The sequence below is a fragment of the Pan paniscus genome, chromosome 7 (assembly GCF_029289425.2).
Source record: "Pan paniscus chromosome 7, NHGRI_mPanPan1-v2.0_pri, whole genome shotgun sequence".
In the NCBI taxonomy this organism is placed as follows: domain Eukaryota; kingdom Metazoa; phylum Chordata; class Mammalia; order Primates; family Hominidae; genus Pan; species Pan paniscus.
Genome location: NC_073256.2, coordinates 64,351,665 through 64,374,537, shown reverse-complemented (window position 1 = coordinate 64,374,537; position 22,873 = coordinate 64,351,665). Strand labels below are relative to the sequence as shown.

Below are 22,873 nucleotides of genomic sequence, written 5' to 3'. Positions count from 1 at the left end.
CACCAGAAATAACCACCAATGTGCTCACCATCAGCGCAGGCCTGCTCCCCAACACAGGCCTAGTACATCAGATGGGGAGCCCACAGCGTCTCTTAGTAATTACTGACAACCACTCTTTCGGTTCCTCGTCTCTTGAAGTGAGCAGTGCAGCAATCTCTAGGAATTAAGTATTCGCTACAGCTCTGTGATCCAACAGAAATCAATAAGGTGTTACAGGTAAGTATAATTCAAATATGTCCAATCTTTCCCTTTTGTTCTCTATGGTCTCAGGAATTTCACTCTTCTAGACAAGGGGATATGTAGAAACACTATTTAAAAATACTACTGTTACAAACTCATAATCACCATCAATTCATATCGGGTAACTGTTGTTAGGACATTTGCTTTAGGATAATACAGTCCATGCCTTTACCAAGCACCCTTTGCTCTAGTTTCAAACAGCATCCCAATCCTTCATTCCACAAACAAATGAAACAGTAAAGAAAAACCAGAGGCCTCGACATTGGAATTATTTCATTTGGGATTATTACTCATGGTTAGTAGAATTTTTCTGCCTTCAGTCTAAAAATGCCAGTATGTGTACAACAACATAGTTTGTCATTTTCCCCTCTGAAGTTAAACGAGCAGGCACTCTGGAGAATACTGTAGATTTGGTGATCCTGGCTGAGCCACCCCTTTTTATTGCCGCCTTAGCTGAAAGAGGATATCCCCTCTGTGATCAGGAAAAGCAGAAAGTCCTCCCACCCTGAAGATGTAAGGAATATCCTTTGTCTGCCGGCACAGAACCTGTCTTTCAAATAAGTAAAGGACCAAGGTTGCTGAGATATTTTCCGGAAAAGCAAGATTGGGCTGTACCCCACACCCAAGTGGTGTTGTCAGCCCGTTTTCATTGGGGGGAATGCCTATTTAAGCAGTATAAAAATTCCTGGTGGCTTTCCTCAGATTCCACATACAACCTCCATCTTTTGAGAGTGAGATGAGGGCAGTGGGAAAAGAAAAAAACTACAGTCACAAGCCACATAGCGCCATTTAAGTCAACGTCAGACAACATTAGGACAGTGGTCCCATAAGATGTAACACTGTACTGGAACACTGCACCTTCCCCAGAGTGCTTAGCACTCTGTTTTAGCTGCCTGCAGCATTCCGCACTGTGACCTGCTGTGCAGGGGTGCAGCCCAGAAGCAATGGGTTGTACCATACAGCCTGGCGTGCAGTAGGCAAGGCCATCTAGGTTTGTGTCGGTGCACCGTGATGTGCACACAGTGATGAAATCTCCTAGTGACCTCGGAACGCGTCCCGCTCCTTAGGCAACCCGTGGCTGTATTCCAATTTCCCCTTGCTCTCAGAAACACAACTAAAAGCTTGAAGACCTCAGGTGACAGACTGCCTCCTGTTACCGCACCAAGACTGACAACCTAAGCAGTGGCTCCGCCCAAAGAGCAAGCTTCTCGCCCTCCGACGGGAGGCCCGGCAAGATCGTCCTCTGGACAGCACCTTGCTATTTTGTGACGCTGCTCCAGCCCCCAAGATGTCCAAGATCTTGGGCCTTCCCTTGAGGCGTGACGCTCACGACCCGAAACACCTCTCATACAGCGTGCACACCACATTTCAGATTTTAATGATTTACACTGCAATCAAGCAAAGAGGCTGCGAACTCAAAAGCCAGCAACAACTGAACATTTAAACTCCAACGTCAACAGTCAGAATACAGCCCTCAAGGCGGCCAGCTGGGACCCTGCCGGCGGCACCGCGCACCGAGAACCCAGCGCGAGCAGTCGCTGAGCCGATGGGCTGGGCCCAGCTGTAGCTTTGGCTACGACGCGGGCAGCCTGGGAGCCAATCCGCGGCGGGCTGAGCCGTTGCCTTGGCTACACCGTCTGTTAGGGCCGCGCACGAGATCAGTAACTGAGACCTCACCGCGTTGCCCCAGCACCAGGGCTCGCGGGGGTCCCGCGAGGGTCTCGGTAGCCGCGCGCCCCGAGACCCCCGCCGCGGCCCGATTCTCTGAGCGCCAGACATGAACCGCAAGAAGCTGCAGAAGCTGACGGACACCTTAACTAAAAATTGCAAGCATTGTAAGTAAGAATGTAGTGCTGGACAGGCCGAGGCTCCTGGACCGAGCCTGGGTCCCACCCGGTGCTAACGTCCGCTGTTGTGCCTGCTTCCCGCCTCCTGGGCCTCTGTGGGCTACCTACCGCCCCTCCACCCCGGCCCCTTAAGCAGAAGTCAGAGAGGGAATCCCGGGGTGCCAGCTCCTTGCGTTTGATCTTAGGAACCCAGGCCTCCGCCTCTAGTGCTACCTACACTCCCACACATGCATTTACTTGCTTCTCCAGGCCTCTTCTTTTACCTGATAGAAACATGTGATGTTAGCCTCAATGAGGTGTAAAATAAATGCTAAAACCAACTGGTCTCAAGAAAAGTAGCACCACCAAGGTAGACCGTGCACTCACCCTGCTTTCTAGCTCGCACATACACCCGCAGGTCCAAGTTCTGGAAGCTTACCAAGAGACCAATAGGAGAAAACGGTGCTCAACTTCTCAACATCTTTCGGAGAGATGAGTTGTGTCATCTCATCTGTGCCTCAGAACAATATTTGTTTGGAAACCAGAGTTCAGCACAACTAAACACGTGGTAAAGAATGGGTTCCCAACTTTAGACTCCCACTTTCCAGTGGCCCCTGGTGTTGAAAGATAAAGGAGACTTTGCAGGTGACAAGATGAGCCCTATTTGAAGGCACCTGCTCTAATCTCGCATTTGAAAGGGTGGTCCTAGAATTTCATAGGAAACTTTGAGTTTATATTCAGACTGAAAAACATAATTGCACTTTAGCAAGGAAGCCGTGGGTATGGTTTAGATGAGGAAGATAATTGCCTGTCGAGCAAACTTAGAAGTTGTGTGTGCTAATTGCAAAACCACTGGCCACTTGAAGAAACAGAAGCAACAATCCCCCAAATAACCGAGTCGCTCAAAAAAGAAGGAATAAACATGTTGATGTAGTTTTAGAGATTGTAAGATCTAGTGCATTCTAATTATCATTAGTATCTGATTTAATACCTGGTAAGAAATGCTCTCTTAGTGGATGGTGATATAAATGAATATTATGGTGTGTGTACGCATCTTAAAATGTTTAGGAAAAAAAATCCTGTAATTTAAGATATTATTATGACTACTATACTCTGATGAGAGTTTTGTTCTGTTATTGTTTTTCTTAAAACACTTTCATTTCTGGGAGAATAGGTATTCTTCTAGTAAACATCTAGTAAACATTTTTGATAAATATTCAAAAACAATGCAATAGCTGCTATACACAATACTGATTTTGTCCCTTTCCGTAAGTTTGAATTTGATTTAGTCTCTGTTCAGTAAGTTTGAATGCATTGCAGACAATCATTCTGTGAACAATCAAAAGGTGAGTGTATATTTTTAAAGGTAAGTAAAAATATGGCAGGAAAAAGTCTGCTCTTGATTTTTTTCTTTACTAAAAAATTTTCAATGAGTCTTACAAACTTAGATGATTATTAGTTAAAGTCTATAGAAATAGTTATACGTCATGGACATTATAATAATTTTAAATTTTCTTTAACGGAAGAACTTTCCCCTAAAGTTAAATTTTGTTTTAGTTGCAAGACAATAAAGCTATCAAGATTCAATGGATAAATTTTGTAGAATCAAAGAAGAGTGAAAGATCTTAAGACAGCATCTAGTTCATGCACTGTTCTACAGATGTGTTCTGCAGGACACATTTACAGCATTCCAAGAAGATGAAAACCTATTCTTGAATTTTCTTGTTTCATTTAGTATTGTATTCTAGAATTTAAGAAATGTTTAGCAATAAAAGTTTTCTTATGGCTAACCTTTGATCCTTTGGGTAATAAATTAAACTAGTTTTTAAAAATTTTTATTTCAGCTGAGATGGAAAAATGGCTAACCAACATCCCCTCTGCTACCATTTTATGTACATGAGCAGAGTACATCATTCTTCATGCAGGCTTTTCTTCCTCAACCACTAACAGCTCTTGCTTTTTAGGAGGTTTGTGTGTGTGTGTATGTGGTTACATATAACATGAAATTTACTATTTTAACCATTTTAAGTGCTTAATTTCATGGCATTAAGTACATTCACACTGTTCTGCTTCCAACACCACCATCCACCTCCGTAACTTGTTCATTGTCCCCAGTGGAAACTCTACCCATTAAATGTTAACTCACCATTCCCTCCTCATCCTAGTCCCTGGCAACTATCATTCTACTTTGTCTCTATAAATCTGACTAAGCACCTTATATAAGAGGAATCATACAATATGTGTCCTTTTGTGTCTGGCTTATTTGACTAAGTGCAATATCCATAAATGTTCATCTGTGTGTCAGAATTTTCTTCCTTTTTAAGGCTGAATGATATTTCATTGTATGAATACACCACATTTTGTCTATCCATTCCTCCATTGATGGACTCTTGCATCTGTCTTTTGACTGTTGTGAATGATGACACTATGAACATTGTTGTACAGGTTCCTGCTTTCAGTTCTTCTGAGTATGTAAATAGAAGTAGAATTCCTGGATCACGCAATAATTGTGTTTAATTTTTATGAGGAGCTATCATACTGTTTTCCATAGTGACTAACAGCTGTTTTTGAAATCATAACCATTTATTGTTTCCTACTATTTATTTGCTGAATCTTTTTTCCCAGACTTTTTAGTGTTTCTCTTTAAATGTGGTTTTCCAAACCAGAAATCCCACAAATGCCTGTACTGACCTCTAGGATGAGGTGTGATTTTTCCATTCCTAGATGCTGTCTTCTGTTATACACACACAGGTTTTGTCCTTGTTTGTTAAAATGCTCAATCACAGTTTTGACTGGTTTCAAAATAAATTTTCCCCAACTTCCGCCCATACTTGGTATTTGAGCTTTTATATTATCAAGACCAGGCAATAACCCTTCCACCTACATTCTCAAATGGGGATTGGAACACAAATAATTAACTCGGTATTTATAACCATGGTCCTTTATACAATAATGTGTATGAGCAAGTATCTGTTTGTGTGTATATCCTTTAAATAAAAATTTCCTTCCTCCAAACTATTACTGAATAGTTGCATGTTAATTTTTACGTAATCCTCAAGAAGAGCCATATTGGGTGCTAAAATATGCTTTAAAGCTTTTTTATTGGAAAACTGGTGACTCTAGTTTCCAAAATCTGGCTTATGAATTAATGAAGGCTAAACTGAAATGAAAATTGTTACCTAATTCTCATGAACCTGACATCTATTTCCAGGGAAAAGAAGTTGTAAATCTCGTAAATGCCATGGTAAAAATACCGAGAAAAAGTTACCATTCTTTAGTCTTACCATTCTTATTTTGAGACATATTTCTACTAGCCTTGTAGAGTTTAGAATCCGACACCACCATCATTATTCTAGTAACTTGGCTAATACTATCGTATTTTTTCCCTACACATGGGAATTCCTGTTTGGAGGGTATGCTGCTTTTTTTATTTCTATTAAGTTAAGGGTTCATGAATCTCAAAACAGGAGAGTCTTCTATTGACAATTACCTATTTGATGTCTTTGACGTTGTTTGTCTGTAAACTTATTGCAAAATTTAAGTTAGAACTTAAAGATTAAGGGTTCATTTTTGTTATATCTATTTTATTATTTCAGTTAATAAATTTGAAGTGAACTGTCTTATAAAGCTTTTTTATGACTTGGTGGGAGGAGTAGAGAGGCAAGGTCTGGTTGTTGGACTGGATCGTAATGCATTTCGAAACATCCTGCATGTGACATTTGGAATGACAGATGACATGATTATGGACAGAGGTAAGAGACACACAAGATTCAAATTAGCCAAATCCAGCCATAACTGAAAAAAAAAAGGGTTTGGTGCTTGGACATCCTCTTGGTAGGAAGCTTAGTGTTTTGCATTCCCAGTGTCATTGGAATATACAAATTTAATTTTGAGAAGATCATAGAAAAGGAGGTAATATTGGCTTTATTTTGTGTATTTAAGAAGACAAAGTCATGTTGACTAACTATCTTTCTCTTACCTTATATCAGAAAACCTAAAACATTTCGATTTCCACTTAATAAACATAATAAATAGAATAGTTTTAAAAGGACATTTACATTCTTTACATCATAGAAGATATTTCAGTGACAAGATATAATTCTATGCATCAAGTAATGACTTGAGTAACAAAACTATTAAGTATTTTATTTATATTCGTATATTTATCTAATATGACCAACATATTTTATAGCAACATATTTATTATTAAATAATGATTAATATACTTAGACACTGAGAATTGTATTTGTTCCCACAAAAACATTTTAAAAATTGAATGTTTAATAAGAGAGTTTCATGATATTATGATGTCTTAGTTTCCTCTTTCGTCAAATGAGAATATTGGACTTCACAAGCTGAAGTGTTCTCTTAATTTTAAAAGTGAGTGATGCCAATGTAGATACTTTACTGAGAGTTATCATGCAGGACAGGTGTTCCATTTAACCTCTCTCCCTTTAGTATTCCGAGGTTTTGATAAAGATAATGATGGCTGTGTAAATGTATTGGAGTGGATTCATGGATTATCACTGTTTCTTCGAGGATCTTTGGAAGAAAAAATGAAATGTAAGATTGCAGGTTGTCCTATTGGTTCATACATTATGAATAACATCTAAAGCACTTAAATCAGTGTCTTTCAACCAAGGCAGTAAAGTGGGTTTGTTGGTTGGCTGGTTAGTTGGTTTGAATCCCACTAGCCTATTTTATGGAATGAATTCAAGTCAATAAAATATGAAAGAAAGTTAATAAAAAGAAAACTCAAGTGATTCTGAGGAGTAATTTATGTGAAGGAAGACTCCATAGGCATTACTACATATGCTAATTATGTACATATACATTTATATATTAAGCATTTGACAGATTTCATTACTTGAATTGTAACCATAAAACTAGAGAATACTGATTCAAGTGTTCTTATTCTTAATTAACTCTCAATTAATTCTGATGAACTCTGCTTATGAGCCATATTTCAATTAGTTTTCCAAGAGTTTCATGGTGAAGATATTCAAGTTACTGCTTTTTCATAATCGAGAATCAGGAAATATTTTCTAAGGATTATTGTATATATCCTAGTATACATTGACACTTACAATGCAAATCAGGCTGCACTAAGACCTGTGGGTACAGCATCAAGATAGAACTTGGCCCTGAAAAGTTTATCAGATAAAATATTACCTTACTGATAGCATCAAATTCATGATTTGTTATTTTCTTAAAAAGATTGCTTTGAAGTGTTTGATTTGAATGGTGACGGATTCATTTCAAAGGAGGAAATGTTTCACATGTTGAAGAACAGCCTTCTCAAACAGCCATCTGAGGAAGACCCTGATGAAGGAATTAAAGATTTGGTTGAAATAACACTGAAGAAAATGGTAAATATGGGTAATGTCAAGTTTTTTATTAAAATTTGTGGGCCAGATATGGGCTAGAAATAAGAATTCAAATTACTATAATTTTCAGTTCCCTGCTTGCTTAAATAAAACACATAAATTATGCTCCTCAACATATTAATAGTTCTTTTCAGTTTCACCACCTAACCTCTTATTTTTCTAGCACTTTTTATTTTTTTTTTGAGACAGGGTCTCGCTCTGTCTCCCAGACTAGAGTGCAGTAGCATGATCACAGCTCACTGCATCATCAAACTCTTGGGCTCAAGCAAGTCTCCTGCCTCAGCCTCCCAAGTATCTGGGACTACAGGCGCACACCACCATGCCCAGCTAATTTTTTTTTTTAATAGAGATGAGGTCTCACTATGTTGCCCAGGATGGTCTCAAACTTTTGGCCTCAAGGAATCACCCCGCCTTAGCCTCCCAAAGTGCTATGATTACAGGCCTGAGCCACCATCCCCAGCCTAGCACATTTTTTTAAATTAACACTTGACTATGAAAAGAGCATGTATTTGCAGTAATCATTTTACATGTTGCCTAACATGTTTCTCATTCCCCTAGGATCATGACCATGATGGGAAGCTGTCTTTTGCAGACTATGAACTGGCTGTGAGAGAAGACACTCTTCTACTGGAGGCCTTTGGGCCATGTCTTCCTGATCCAAAGGTATTGATATGACTTTCCCTGAACGGTAATCAAAGTAGAATGTAGAACAACCCAGGACTTCTTGATTTAATGGGTAGTGGATCAGACAAATCCTGTCCACCAAGAAAGAATACATTTTAAATACAGAAAGCCCACTGAATAACCTGCTGATTCATTTCATGGTACTAGTGTGACCCAGTGCTGTGTTTCATTCATTAACTCATTCATGTCAGAAACAATTAATGAGGTTTAATGTGTGCCAGAAGCACAGATGAAAGGCTCAGTGATTTTACTCAAGGGCTCATATTTTCCAGTGAAAATAATTACACAAGAGTATGATACATATTATTATAATGATACTTAATTACTTGTATGTTCTTCATCAATGCCAGCAACGTTGTAAACACTAAGCCTCATATTGCCTCATTTAATCCCCATAACAACCCTGTGAAGTAGGTAGTAATATTAGCCTCATTTTCCAGATGAGGAAACCAAGGCTTGGAGAGTTTAGGCACCTTGTCCAAGTTTACTCACTTATTAGTGGAATACCCTGGGTACCCTGGTGCCAGAGTCATAGAGATATGTGTAGAGTGTTGTGGAACTTGAGAAGAGGTCATCTAAACAGCTGTATGGGAGGACTGGTAAATGACTGGTAGGGCAGGAAGCTTATCAGAGTAACTGGTTTTCAAAGGACAAAATAGCCAGGTCAGATGGGGAAAAATAATCTGAGCAATGGGTGATGTATGCACAAAAGAGAGACAGACAGAGATAGAGAGAGAGAAAGAAAGAGATGGAGCAAGAGATGCAAATGCATCTGCACTGGACGAGGTTTTGGTGTGCTCTGAGGCTGGTGATGAGGCTGCAGAAGCACAGCTTGTGGAGCTTGGAGCTCAGATTTAGTCTTGAAGGTGATGAGGCATCCCTGGAAGATTGAGGCAGGCAGTGTGATGTGATATAGAAACAGTATCACTCTTCCCAGCCCTAGCATGTGTCTCCTGCCGCCTACTCAACATGTCCACTTAGATCTCCTCAACACATTTTTGACTTTTCCCCAAAACTCACCCATCCCCCAGTCTTCCCTATCTCAATAAGTGGCAACCACATATGCCCAGTTGTTCAGTCAAAACCTAGGGGCCATCTTTAATTTCTCTCTTTTAACACTGTTAGCTACACCTCCAAAATATGTCCTTGAATATAGCCTCTTCTCCTCACATCTGTTTGCCACCACTCTAAGTTAAGCCACTGTTATATGTTACCTAGCCTAGATTGTTAGCTTTCTGGCTTCCACTGTCATCCCCTACTGACTTTTCTCAACAATGTCCAGTATGTTTAAAATGCAAATGCTGTCAGGCCCCTCCCATGCTCACAACCCCCCAGAGGGTTCTGAAGTGGACCCAGTGGGCCATTTCCCTCTCTCCACCCACATGTCCTATCATCTCCCTTCTCTCTTGCTGCTGGAGCCACAGCCTCTGGCTCATGTGCCTCCTCCATGCCTGTGCACTTGCTGCTGCCTCTGTCCAGAAGCCCTTTCCCCAGACCCTCCTGGGCCTCATTTTCTCACTTCATCCAGTCTCTGCTGCAATGCCACTTCCTCACAGAGCCCTGTCTTGACCATCTTAACAATCTTCCCTGTTCATCCCCTAGCCCTGCTTTCTTTCTTTTACTTAGCAGCTCTTTTTATTACCTAGGTATATCTGTCTCGCCTTGTAGATGTCAGCTCACTGAGGCCAGGAACTTAGTCTTTGTTTCACTGTGTTTCCCCATACCCTGTGTGTAGCACATGGTGTGTGTCTAGTAATGAGAGATGGATGGATGGATGGATGGATGGATGGATGAGTGGATAGATGGATGGGTGAGGTGGATGGGTGGGTGGGTGGATGGATGGATGGATGGACGGATGGATGGATGGATGGATGGGTGGGTGATGTGGGTGTGTGGGTGGGTAGATGGATGGGTGAATGGGTGAATGGATGAATGGATAGTTGAGGTGAGTGGGTAGATGGATGGATGGGTGTGTGGATGGATGAATGGATGGATGGATGGATGAGTGGATAGATGGATGGGTGAGGTGGATGGTTGGGTGGGTGGGTGGATGGATGGACGGATGGATGGATGGATGGGTGATGTGGGTGTGTGGGTGGGTAGATGGATGGGTGAATGGGTGAATGGATGAATGGATGAATGGATAGTTGAGGTGAGTGGGTAGATGGATGGATGGGTGTGTGGATGGATGAATGGATGGATGGATGGATGATTGGACGGATAGATGAGTCAGATGGATGGATGGATGGATGGATGAGTGGATGGATGAGGTGGGTGGGTAGGTGAAGTGGGTGATTGGTTATATGGATGGTTGGATGCGTGGGTGGGTGAATGGATGGGTGGGTGAGTAGATAGATAGATAGATAGATAGATGCATGGATAGATGTGTGGATGCATGGATGGATGATGGATGGATGGATGGATGAATGATGAACTGGGTTGATGGGTGAGGTGGGTGGGTAAGTGGGTAGATGGATGGATGGGTGAGGTGAGTAGATGGATGGGTGAGGTAGGTGTGTGGGTAGATGGATGGGTGGATGGATGGATGGATGCATGGATGGATGAAGTGGGTGGATGGGTGAGGTGGGTGGGTGGGTAGATGGATGGGTAGATAAAAAGATGAGTGGGTGGGTGGATGGACAGATGGATGGTGAGGTGAATGTGCGGGTAGGTAGATGGATGGATAGATGGATGGATGGATGGATTGGATGGATGGATGGATGGATGGATGGATGGATGGATGAATGGATGGATGAGATGGATTGATGGGTGAGGTAGGTGGGTGGGTAGATGGATGAGTGGATGGATGGATGAGGTGAGCAGATGGATGGGTGAGGTAGGTGAATAGATGGATGGGCAGATGAAATGATGAGTGGGTGGACGGGTGGATGGATGAGGTGAATGGCTGTGTAGGTACATGGATGGATAGGTGGGTGGATGGATGGATGGATGGATGGATGGATGGATGGATGGATGAAGTGAATGGGAGGGTGGGTAGATAGATGGATGGATGAGTGGATGGATGGGTGGATGGGGTGGGTGGGTGGATGGATGGATGGATGGATGGATGGATGGATGGATGGAGTGGGTGGGTAGATGGATGGGTGGATGGATGGATGGATGGGTGAGGTGGGTGGATGGGCGAGGTAGGTGGGTGGGTAGATGGATGGGTGGATGGGTTAATGGATGAGGTGGATGGATGGTGAGGTGGGTGGGTGGGTCTCAGAAGTGCCTGATGGGGAGCTCTGGATCTCTCCATCTCCTCAGGAGCTATTTCATTAATTTACCTTTATCTTTATACCACATCTTCAATCTCTTCCCTCTCTAGTGAAACCTTCCGATTAGAATTTTATTATTTGTTTATTTATTTATTTATTTATTTATTTATTTATTTATTTATTTATTTTTGAGATGGAGTTTTGCTCTTGTTGCCCAGGCTGCAGTGCAATGGCACAATCTCGGCTCACCGCAACCTCCGCCTCCCAGGTTCAAGTGATTCTCCTGCCTCAGCCTCCCGACTAGCTGGGATTAGAGGCATGCACCACCACGCCCGGATAATTTTATATTTTTTAGTAGAGACGGGGTTTCTCCATGTTGGTCAGGCTGGTCTCGAACTCCCGACCTCAAGTGATCTGCTCGCCTCGGCTTCCCAAAGTGCTGGGATTACAGGCATGAGCCACCATGCCCGGCTCCCATTAGAATTTTAAAAGATTCAAAACTGTCCCATCTGAAAAGCAAAATGAAAGAATGAGAGGAAGAAGGAAAGAAAAGGAGAGAACTTACCTTAATTTCACACTTATTACTTCTGTTTCTTATATAATGGCTTTCCTTCTTAAAGCCTAGCTTCTTGAAAGAATTGTCCAGATTTAATATCTAACTACTATCACTTCTTCCCATCTACCCCTGAATCTGCTATTGCAAGGTCACCCTCCCACCTTGTGAATAAATCCCTTGAATGCTCTTGGCTTCTTACCTTACTGAACCACATCCCCCTCACCCTTGGCTCTCAGTACAGCCTTCCTGTTCCAGAGAGTGCCTCGTTCCCAACCAAGGCCCAGCTGTGCCTTGATTGTTCCTCCTGGACTCCCATAGTCTACCATGTGCCTTTCCCTACCACAGCCCATGCAGCCCTGACTGATTCTTGCAAGTTTCTGGCCAGTCTCTGCCACCAGGCTGGAGACTTTTGGAGAGTTGGGTCAATTGGTCTTGCTCATCTTTGTGGCCACATAACCAAGCACTGTGTTTTGAGTGTAGTCATGAGATCTGTGAGTGAAACGCATGAACACCAGAAGTTCTCGATGCCCACTCACCCTCAGTTATCCTGTCTCTACACTAAGGAGACATACAGAATATTTTGTGGTGTTCTACCTTTTTTGGAAATTTATACTAAATTGAGTACCTTTTTTTACAGAGCCAGATGGAATTTGAAGCTCAAGTATTCAAAGATCCAAATGAATTCAATGATATGTGAATAACTAAATGTCTATATTGCCTCAAGTGAGTAAAAAAGGAGGCACACACGTATTGCTTATTTTTTCTACTTCAGAAAAATGATGTTGAATTGTGTGTTTCAGGGTGAAGATGAGGTTCACTTACATATATCATTTAACATCAGTGTAAGATGCAATTAAAATAGATGGAAGACAAGAAGTCCCTTATTAGATGATGGGTTTGGCAAGACAGTTAACTTTTCTACAGATATTTTATCACATAGACTATCTGTCGAAGCACATAACTGGCATAAAACCTTTGGGTTCATTAAATGAATAGAGAGATTACATAATTATGAATTGTTAATACAAATATTCTGCATGTCAGAAAGAAGCTGGGTGTACACTGAAAAATCATTGAAACTACTGGATTTCCTTTGAAACAATAAATAATGAAGATGGCATCAAAAGAATAAGAGTATTCTATTGAGCATTGAAACGCCTTTCTGGTAGGCATTGAGGGAGATCTAGAGAGATGAAAGATACATGGAAATCATATTATATTGAAATATAATATGATTTGCATTATTGTTTGAAGCTTTGGCTAAATAACATTACTGATTGTAAGCACCTGAAGGCAAGGGTTTTATCCACCACATCTTTGTCTGCCATAGCATTTAGTCCTCTGCTTACAATGGGCTGTCCATAATTACTGTAGATTGGACTGAAAATCAAAAAGTACCACAAGATAAATGCAAACACTTGGTGAGCAGAGGGAGAACATGTACTGAGTTTCTTAGGTTTCATGGCTAATGCATTGGCACAGCTTTCAGTGTATCCCTGCAGTCCTTCCAGATAGTCCCTGCCCCATGCATTGCAGATGGTTGCCAAAGCCCCGCTCTGTCCTGGCACCCAGTGTTCCTCCATCCTGACTCCACGTATTGCCCCCTTGCCACTGCCTGAGTGCACCATAGTGTCCCCATCCCCCCACTGCCTGGAGTTCCCCTTGTGTACCCCCTTATCAGGGCACGACCTAACTGTGCCCTGCTGGCTGTGACCTCCTGAAGACAGACCTGGCTTCTCCCTGCATCCAGTTCCCCAGTATGTGCTATGGGCATCCTGAGAAGCCTGAAAAAGACAGGGCCAGGTTAGGCTTGGGTGAGCTGCTTTCTGCCTTCTTGGTACACACAGTAAGCAGTGGAGAGGCGTGTTACACCGTATCTGTTCTATCCTCATCTAAATACTGAGAGGCTAGTTGGGATAGTAAATCTTTCTTACTACATATGCATTAAGTTTAAGTAAAAGAGAATATTGTGTGAAAAAATGCACTGTTACTAATAAATGGAATAAACAGATCCATGAAATAAAAGAAAACATATTTTACTGTCCAAGTTTTTTTTATATTTTAGATTCTTACATAGATGGACTTTGACACAATTTTTCTTTTTGCAGTAAATATAAATAATGCAACACAATGCTTTTCTATCTTTGTTGAGGGATAATTGATAATTTAAAACTGTATATATTTAAGGTATACAACTTGATGTTTTTATATTTGTATGCATTGTGAAATAATCACCACAATCAAGTTAATTAACACATACACCACCTCACACAGTTACCATTTTCTTTTTGTGTGTGTTAGCCACCTTTAGAGCAAATTTCAAATATATAATACTGTTAACTATAGTCACATTGCTGTTTATTACATCTCCAGAACTTATTCATCTTTCATAACTGAAATTTTGTAGCCTTTTACCAACATCCCCCCATTTTGCCCCACCCTACTATCCCCAGCCCTTGGAAACCACCATTCTACTCTCTCCTGCTATGAGTTTTGCCCTTTTAGGTCCCTCTTATAAGTGAGAACATGCAGTATTTGTTTTTTTCTGTGTCTGGCTTATTTCAATTAGCATAATGTCCTCCAGGTTCATCCATGTTGTTGGAAATGGCATAATTTCCTTCTTTTTAAAGGCAGAATGATATTTCATTGTGTGTGTGTGTGTGTGTGTAATGGGGAGACAGGGACACTATGATGCACTTAGGCAGTGGCATGGGGTGAAATGTAGAGTTAGGATGGAGGGATACTGGGTGCCAGGACAGAGAGGGGCTTTGGCAACCAACTGCAATGCGCGGGGCAGTAATTGCCTGGAAGGACTCTAGGGATACACTGAAAACTGTGCCATGTGTATATACACACACACATATACGTATATGTATTTCATATATTCATTTATTCATTGACAGTTATTTGGGTAGTTTCCATATCGTGGCTACTGTGACTACACTGAAATAAACATAAGGACACAGATTTCTCTTCATGAGACTGATTTTATTTTCTTTGGTTGTATACCTAGAAGTGGTATTTCTGGATCAAATGGTAGTCCCACTTTTAATTTTGTGAAGAGTCTCTATACTGCTTTCTATACTAGCTGTACCAATTTGCATTCCCACCAGTAATTTACAGGATTCTCTTTTCTCCATATCCTTGTCAGCCCTTGTTATCATTTATCTTAGTGATAATAGCCTCTGTAAGAGGGGATATCTGATTCTGGTTTTGATCTGCATTTACCTGATCACTTTTTCATAGACCTGTTGATCATTGCTATTATCTTTGAAAAATGCGTTGTCAGGTTTTTTGCCCATTTCTAAATCAGGTTTTGGGGGGTTTTATGTTTGTTTGGTTTTTGTTGTTGCTATTGAGTTGTAGGTATTCCTTATATATTTTAGACATTAACCACTTAGCAAATATATGATTTGCAAATATTTTCTCCAGTGGTTGCCTTTTCACTGTTGATTATTTCCTTTTCTTTGCAGATTTGTTTTTAAGTTTAATTCAATCCCACTTATTTTTGCTGCCTGTGTTTTTGTCATCATATCCAAAAATCATTGCCCAGACTAATGTCATGAAGCTTTTCTTCTGTGTTGTCTTCTAATAGGTTTACAGCTGCAAGTCAACATTAAGTCTTTAATCCACTTTGAGTTGACTTTTGTATATGTTGTGAGATGGGGTCCAATTTCATTCTTTTGATGTGCAAATCCAATTGTCCCAACACCATTTTGTGAAGAGACTCTCCTTTCCCTGTTGTGTATTCTTGGCACCTTTGTGGAAGATCAGTTGACTGTAGATGCTTGGATTTATTTTAGGCCTGTCTTGTGTTCCATTGGTCTATATGTTTGTTTTTATGCCAGTACCAAGCTGTTTTGATTACTAAACCACTGTATTTTGAAATCAGGAAGTATGACGTCTTCAGCTTTGTTCCTCTTGCTCAGGATTGCTTTGGCTATTTAGGGTCTTTTCTGGTTCCATATGAATTTTAGGATTATTTTTTCTATTTCTGTGAAGAATGCCATTGGGATTTTGATAAGGATTGTATTGAGTCTGTACATCACTTTGGGTAGTATGAACATTTTAATAATATAAATTCTTCCAATTCATGAATATGAGATGCCCTTTTATTGGTCTGTATTTTCTTTAATTTCCTTCATCATTGCCTTTATAATTTTCAGTGTATAAGACTTTCACCTCTTTGCTTAAGTTTATTACTATTTTTTATTTTTTTGCTGCTATTAGGAATGAGTTTTTTATTAATTTTTTTCAGATAGCTCATTTGTGGGTAGAAACGTGACTGATTTTTGTAAGTTGATTTCGTGTCCTGCAGCTTTATGAAATTCACTTATTTGTTCTAACAGTGTGTTGTTGTTGCTGTTGTTGTTGTCATTGTTGTGTTTGTAGGGTTTTCTACATATATGATGATGATGTTTCAAAATGGAGGTAATTTTACTCCTTCCTCTCTAACTTGGATGCTTTATTGGGGGAACCTGCCCCCAATATTTCAATGTATATTCTTTCTATTTTCCATAAGTGTCAGCTGGCTGAGAAATAAAGAGAGACAGTACAAAGAGAGAAATTTTACAGCTGGGCCACTGGGGGTGACATCACATATTGGTAGGACCATGATGCCCACCTGAGTCTCAGACCAGCAAGTTTTTATTAAGGGTTTCAAAAGGGGAGGGGCTGTAAGAATAGGGAGTAGGTACAAAATCACATGCTTCAAAGGGCAAAAAGCAGAACTACTAATAAGGGTCTAACAAAGATCACCTGCTTCTGAGGGAATAGGACAAAGGGAAAAAGCAGAACCACTGATAAGGGTCTATGTTCAGCGGTGCACGTATTGTCTTGATAAACATCTTAAACAACAGAAAACAGGGTTCGAGAGCAGAGAACCCATCAGACCACAAATTAACCAGGGCAGAGTTTTTCCCCACCCTAGTAAGCCTGAGGAGTACTGCAGGAGACCAGGGCGTATCTCAGTCCTTGTCTCAACTGCACAAGACAGACATTCCTAGAGCGGCCATTTATAGACCTTCCCCCAGGAATGCATTCCTTCCCCAGGATATTAATATTCCTTGCTAGGAAAAGAACTTAATGATACCTTCCCTACTTGCATGTCCGTTTATAGGCTGTCTGCAAGAAGAAAAATACGGCTCTTTTTGCCCGACCCCGCAGGCAGTCAGACCTTATGGTTGTCTTCCCTTGTTCCCTAAAAATCGCTGTTATTCTGTTCTTTTTCAAGGTACACTGAGATCATATTGTTCAAACACATATGTTTTACAATTAATTTGTACAGTTAACACAATTATCACAGTGGTCCTGAGGTGACGTACATCTTCAGCTTACAAAGATAACAGGATTAAGAGATTAAAGTAAAGACAGGCATAAGAAATTATAAAAGTATTATTTGGGAACTGGTAAATGTCCATGAAATCTTCACAATTTATGTTCCTCTGCTGCAGCTCCAGCAGGTCCCTCCATTCGGGGTCCCTGACTTCCCAAAACAATGCTTTAACTTCTTTTACTTGTCTAATTGCTTTGGCTAGAACTTCCAGTACTATGTTAAATAGAAATGGCAAGAATGAGCACCGTTTCTACCAGAAGTTTTACAGAAAGTTTCTTTATTTTAATGATGATGTTAGCTGTGGGCTTTTCATACATGGCCTTTCTTGTGTTGAGGTAAGTTCCTAGTGTACTTATTTTATTGAGAGATTTCATCATGAATGGTTGGCGAACTTTGTTAAATGCTTTATTTCTGCATCTGTTGAGATGATAGTGAGGTTGCTTTCCTTTTTGTTATTGTGTTGTATCACATTAATTGATTTGCATATGCTGAAGCATCTTTGCATCCCAGGGATGAATTCCACCTGGTCATGGCATTTTGATCTTTTTAATGCACTGTTGAATTCAGTTCACTAGTATTCTATTGAAAATTTTTGTTCCAATGTTCATCAGGGATATTGGCTTGTAGTTTTCTTTTCTTGTGCTGATTTGGAATCAAGTTGATACTGGCCTCAAGAAAGGAGTTTTTGTAAGTGGGCCCTTTTTTTCTATTTTTTTAGAGGAGTTTAAAAAATAAAAGAATTGGTATTCATTCTTCTTAGTATGTTGGGTAGAATTCACCTAGAAAGCCACCTGGTCTGGACCTTTCTTTGTTAGGAACTTTCTGATTACTGATTCAGTCTCCTTATTTGTTATTGGCCTGTTCAGGCTTTCTGTTTCTTCCTAATTCAGTTTGGTAGGTTGTATATTTCTAGGAATTTATCCATTTCTTCTGTTATCCAATTTGGGCATAGTAATTTTTCATTGTCTTTTATGATCATTTTTATTTCTGAAGCATCCATTGTAATGGCTCCTCTTTCATTTATGATTTTGAGTCTTTTTTTTCTTAGTCTGACCAGGTGTTTGTCAATTTTGTTTATCTCTTCAAAAAAACCAAGTCTTAGTTTTGTTAATTCTTTTCTGTTCCCTATTTGTTTTATTTCTGCTTTTATCTTTATTATTTCTTTAGTTCTGCTAACTTTGGGCTTAGTTTGTTCTTTTCTTCTGGTTTTTTGAGGTGTATAGTTAGGTTTTTTTACCTGAGATCTCTATTCTTTTTTAAAGTAGACATTTATCATTGTAAACTTTCCTCAATACTACTTTTGCTGCATTGTATAAGTTTTGTGTTGGGTTTTTGTTTTTGTTTGTCTTGAGATAATTTTTAAATTCCCTTTGATTTCCTCTTTGAACAAATAGCTGTTCAAAAATGTGTTGTTTAGTTTCTATATATTTGTGAATTTGCCCATTTTCTTACTGTTATTGATTTCTAGTTTCATTCTGTTACTGTTGGAAAAGATACTTGTAATGATTTCAGTCTTCTTAAATTTGTTAAGATTTCTTTTGTTACCTAACATGTGATCTAACCTTACATGTATGCTTGGGAAGACCGTATTCTTTTGTTGTTGGATAGAAAGTTCTGTACATGTCTGTTAGGTCTTTTCATCCATAGTGTTGCGCAAGTCATCTGTTTACTGATTTTCTGTCTGGATATTTTATCCATTATTGTAAGTGGGATATTAAAGTACCTTACTATTACTGTATTGCTATAAATTTATTCCTTGAGATCTGTCAATATTTGCTTTATATACTTTAGGTGCTCTGATATTGGTTGCATATATATTTAAAACTACTATTTGTGCCTGTTGAATTGACCATTTCTCAGTCCTTTGTCTTAAGATAATTTTTTACTTAATACTTCTTTTATCTGATATAAGCATAATCACCTCTGCTTTCTTTTGGTTACCATTTGCATGGAATATCTTTTTCCATCCTTTAACTTTCCTCCTATATGTGCCTTTAAATTTAAAGCAAGTCTCTTGTAGACAGCGTATTGCTGGATCTTTTTAAAATCTGTTCAACCACTCTATGCCTTTTGGTTGGGCAGCTTAATCTATAATCATTTAAAGCAACCATTAATAACTATGTACCTATTATTGCCATTTTGTTTATTGTTTTCTGTTTGGCAGTTGTTTTCTCTTTGATTTGATGATGTTTTATAATGATTGTTTTTGGGTATTTTTGTGTATATATCAATTATAGGGGTTTTGGTAGTTATTTCAAGGCTTGCATAAAATATCTTGTCTATTTTAAGTTGATAACAATTTACCTTTGATCACACACAAAAACCATACTTTTAATCCTCCCACACATTTTGTGTTCTTGTAATTAGTGTGCTTCTTTGTACATTGTGTGTCTCTTACTAAATGTTTATCTTTTAACTTTTATGTTAGGGTTAACAGTAATTTACATACTACAGTGTTGCATTATTCTGTATTTGTCTACATATTTATCTTTACCAATGAGATTTATGCTTTCATTTGTTTTCATGTTGCTGCTTACCATGTTTTTATTTCAAATTGAAGAACTCTACCATTTTTGTAAGTGAGGTTTAGTTATAACAAACTTCCTCAGTTTTTGTTTATTTGGGAAAGACTTTATCTCTCCCTTTTTAAAGTATAATTTTGCAGGTATAGTATTCTTGATTGGCAGGGTTTTTTTATTTTCTTTCAGTGCTTTGATTTTGTTATCTCACTCTTTCCTGGTCTACAGGGTTTTTGCTGAGAAATCCACTGATAGTCTTATCCACATTGCCTTACATATGATGTCACCTTTCTCTTGCTGCTTTCAAAATGCTCTTTATTCTTGACTTCTGACAATTTGATTATAATGTATCTCATTGTACCCTTCTTGGGGTTGACCCTATTTTAGGCCCTTTGTGTTTCTTTTATTTTTTTAGACATAGTTTCACTCTTGTTGCCCAAGCTGGAGTGCAATGGTGTAATCTCGGCTCACTGCAACCTCTGCCTCCTGGATTCAAGTGATTCTCCTGCCTCAGCCTCCCAAGTAGCTGGGATTACAGGCACGTGCCACCATGCCTGGCTGATTTTGTATTTTTAGTAGAGATGGGGTTTCTCCATGTTGGTCAGCCTGGTCCTTTGCATTTCTTTAATCTGGGTGTTCATTTCTCTCCCAAGATTTGGGAAGTTTTCAGCCATTAATTATTTAAGTAAAATTCTTGACTCTTTCTCTTCTCCTTCTGATACTTTCACAATGCATATATTGGTTCACTTGATTATGGCCCATAAATCCTGTAGGATTTCGTCATTCTTTTTTATTGTTTTTTTTTTTTTCCTTTTTCTCCCCGACTGGATAATCTCAAATGACCTGTCTTCAGATTCACAGATTCCTCCTTCGACTTCATTGAATCTGTTCTTAAGGCTGTCTGTTGCATTTTCTGTTTCATTCATTGTACTTACCAGCTCCAGAAATTCTGGGTTTTTTAATGACTTTTATCTCCTTGTTGAACTTCTAGTTTTGTTCATGTGTTGTTTTCCTGATTGAGTTGTCTGACTGTGTTCTCTTGAAAGGTGACAATGTGCTATCAGCCCTCACTCGGTCCCAGCACCTCCTCAGCCTCGAAGTCCACTCTGTCCGTGCTTGAGGAGCCCTTCAGCCTGCCACTGCACTGTGGGATCCCCTCTCTGGGCAGGCCTAGGCCAGAGCCGGCTCCCTCTGCTTGTGGGGAGGTGTGGATGGAGAGGCGCAGGCTGGAACCTGGGCTGTACGTGGTGCTTATGGGCCAGCACGAGTTCTGGGTGGGCGCTGGCTCGGCTGGCCCCACACTCGGAGCGGCCGGCTGGCCTGCGGGTGCCGCCGGCCCCAGGCAGTGAGGGGCTTAGCACCCGGGCCAACAGCTGCGTAGGGTGCGCTGGGTCCCCCAGCACTGCCGGCCCGCCCAAGCAGCGCTAGAATTCTCGCTGGGCCTCAGCTGCCTCCCCATGGGGCAGGGCTCGGGACTTGCATCCCGCCATGCCCAAGCCCCACCCGACCTGTCTGGGTGGGCTCCTGCTCCACCCGAACCTCCCCGACGGGCCTGCCCCCTGCTCCACAGTGCCTGGTCCCATCGACTGCCCAAGGGCTGAGGAGTGCAGGTGTGCAGCTTACAGCTTACTAAGCTTCTCTAAACCAATCATTTTGAATTCTTTGTCAGGAAATTCAAGGATTTCCATTTCTTTTGGGGTTGGTTACTGGAAAATCAGTCATGTTTCATTGGTTTTATATGTTTCTTGTAGCTTTGCATTTATATCTACACACGAAGGAGCAGTCACTTCTTCCACACTTTTATGGGCTGCCTTTGGTGGGGAAAGACCTTCACCTATTGGTGGGTGTGAAGGCACCAGCTGGGGTGTGACAGCTCTGGCTCCAGGTGGATACATCTTGGACTCTGGGCAGCTTAATCAGCTGGGGTCAGCATCAGTGAAGACTGTGGGCACCATCAGTCATAAAAACTGTGGGTGTCCATGATGGTGACAAAAGCTGCTGGGGTCCTCAGTGGTGAAGGCTACTGGACTTCTGCTCTCCTTTTTCCCCACAGAGAGAGGTCACAGCCAAAACGATCCCCTTTGTTGCCAAGCTGTGCCAGGGTAGAAGATGAGGTGATGCAGATAAAACGCTTCCAACACTTTTATATACAGCTGTCCTTGGTTTGGGGGTGCTTTAATGGGTTCCTGCAGCTTCTTCACTGTACTCTGGAGTATTCTCAGAGCTATTTTTGTTGGCAAGTAGCTGTTAAATTCTTGCTTTTGTTGGGGAGACAAGAGCTGGGATCTCCTACTGTATCATCTTGTTGATATTACTTGCCTGCTTTTAATATTTTAACTAATTTTCCTGATTACAAAGGAATTGAGGTTCTCTGAAGAATATTTCAGATATTTAGGAAATTTTAAAATAAGATGAAAATATTGATTAATATTCTGGTATAAATCCTTCCAGACTTTTACAATGCATTTGTAAGTACACCTACATTTTTGCAAAGAGAATACTGTATTTTTCAGATGATCATATTGAAAATGCACTTTTGTCTTGGTGTACTACTATTTTGTGAACATTTTTTGAGGTCATTATTTGTCTGTAGCTTGACTTGTAATGGCTGCCTGGTATTCCATCATGACTGACTTTATTAAACCACTTTCATGCCATTGACATGTCAGATGTTTCCACATTTTTGCTATTATAAATAATTCTAATACTGAACACTCCCTGTAGATAAACCTTTTCACATAACACAGTGCTTACTTTCTTGGAGTAAGTTTGTAAAAGTAGAATTGTTGGGTTAGAGTCTCTGCATAATTCTGAGATTTCTAGCACGTGTTGCCAGATCATTCATCAGGAAAGGCTTCCAACTGAACTGCCATCCCCAATGTACGAGACTCCCTTTCCCTGCAATATACATTCTTTTAATTTCCTTACCAGCATCACGGACTGTCATGAGCATGATTTTAATTTATCATTTAAAGTACTATTCTTAGACATCTGTACCTAAACTTTTTACTGTATATTGAGTATATACTGACCTCCATATGAATAACCCTCTTTTATTACTTGACATTATTTAAACCTAAAAGATGTTAACAACAAAAAAATCCTAAG

General features: G+C 40.2%; 1 protein-coding gene across 4 annotated transcripts; it reads left to right on the top strand.

Annotated features, from left to right (window-relative positions):
* Positions 1-1,322: 1,322 nt before the first annotated feature.
* Positions 1,323-22,361, top strand: CLXN (calaxin). Of its 4 annotated transcripts, none has more exons than XM_034966053.3 (7): positions 1,323-2,075; positions 5,663-5,818; positions 6,525-6,629; positions 7,284-7,435; positions 8,012-8,116; positions 12,549-12,634; positions 12,712-13,974. In XM_034966053.3, exons 1-6 carry the CDS (start codon positions 2,018-2,020, stop codon positions 12,606-12,608), a joined length of 636 nt encoding a protein of 211 aa, XP_034821944.1. In that variant the 5' UTR covers positions 1,323-2,017; the 3' UTR covers positions 12,609-12,634; positions 12,712-13,974. The 4 variants fall into 4 exon arrangements, with proteins under 4 accessions (XP_034821944.1, XP_003823312.1, XP_034821946.1 ...); XM_034966054.3 differs by lacking the exon at positions 12,712-13,974 and adding an exon at positions 21,819-22,361 and having other exon boundaries at positions 1,840-2,075; XM_003823264.6 differs by having other exon boundaries at positions 12,549-13,971.
* Positions 22,362-22,873: the final 512 nt, after the last annotated feature.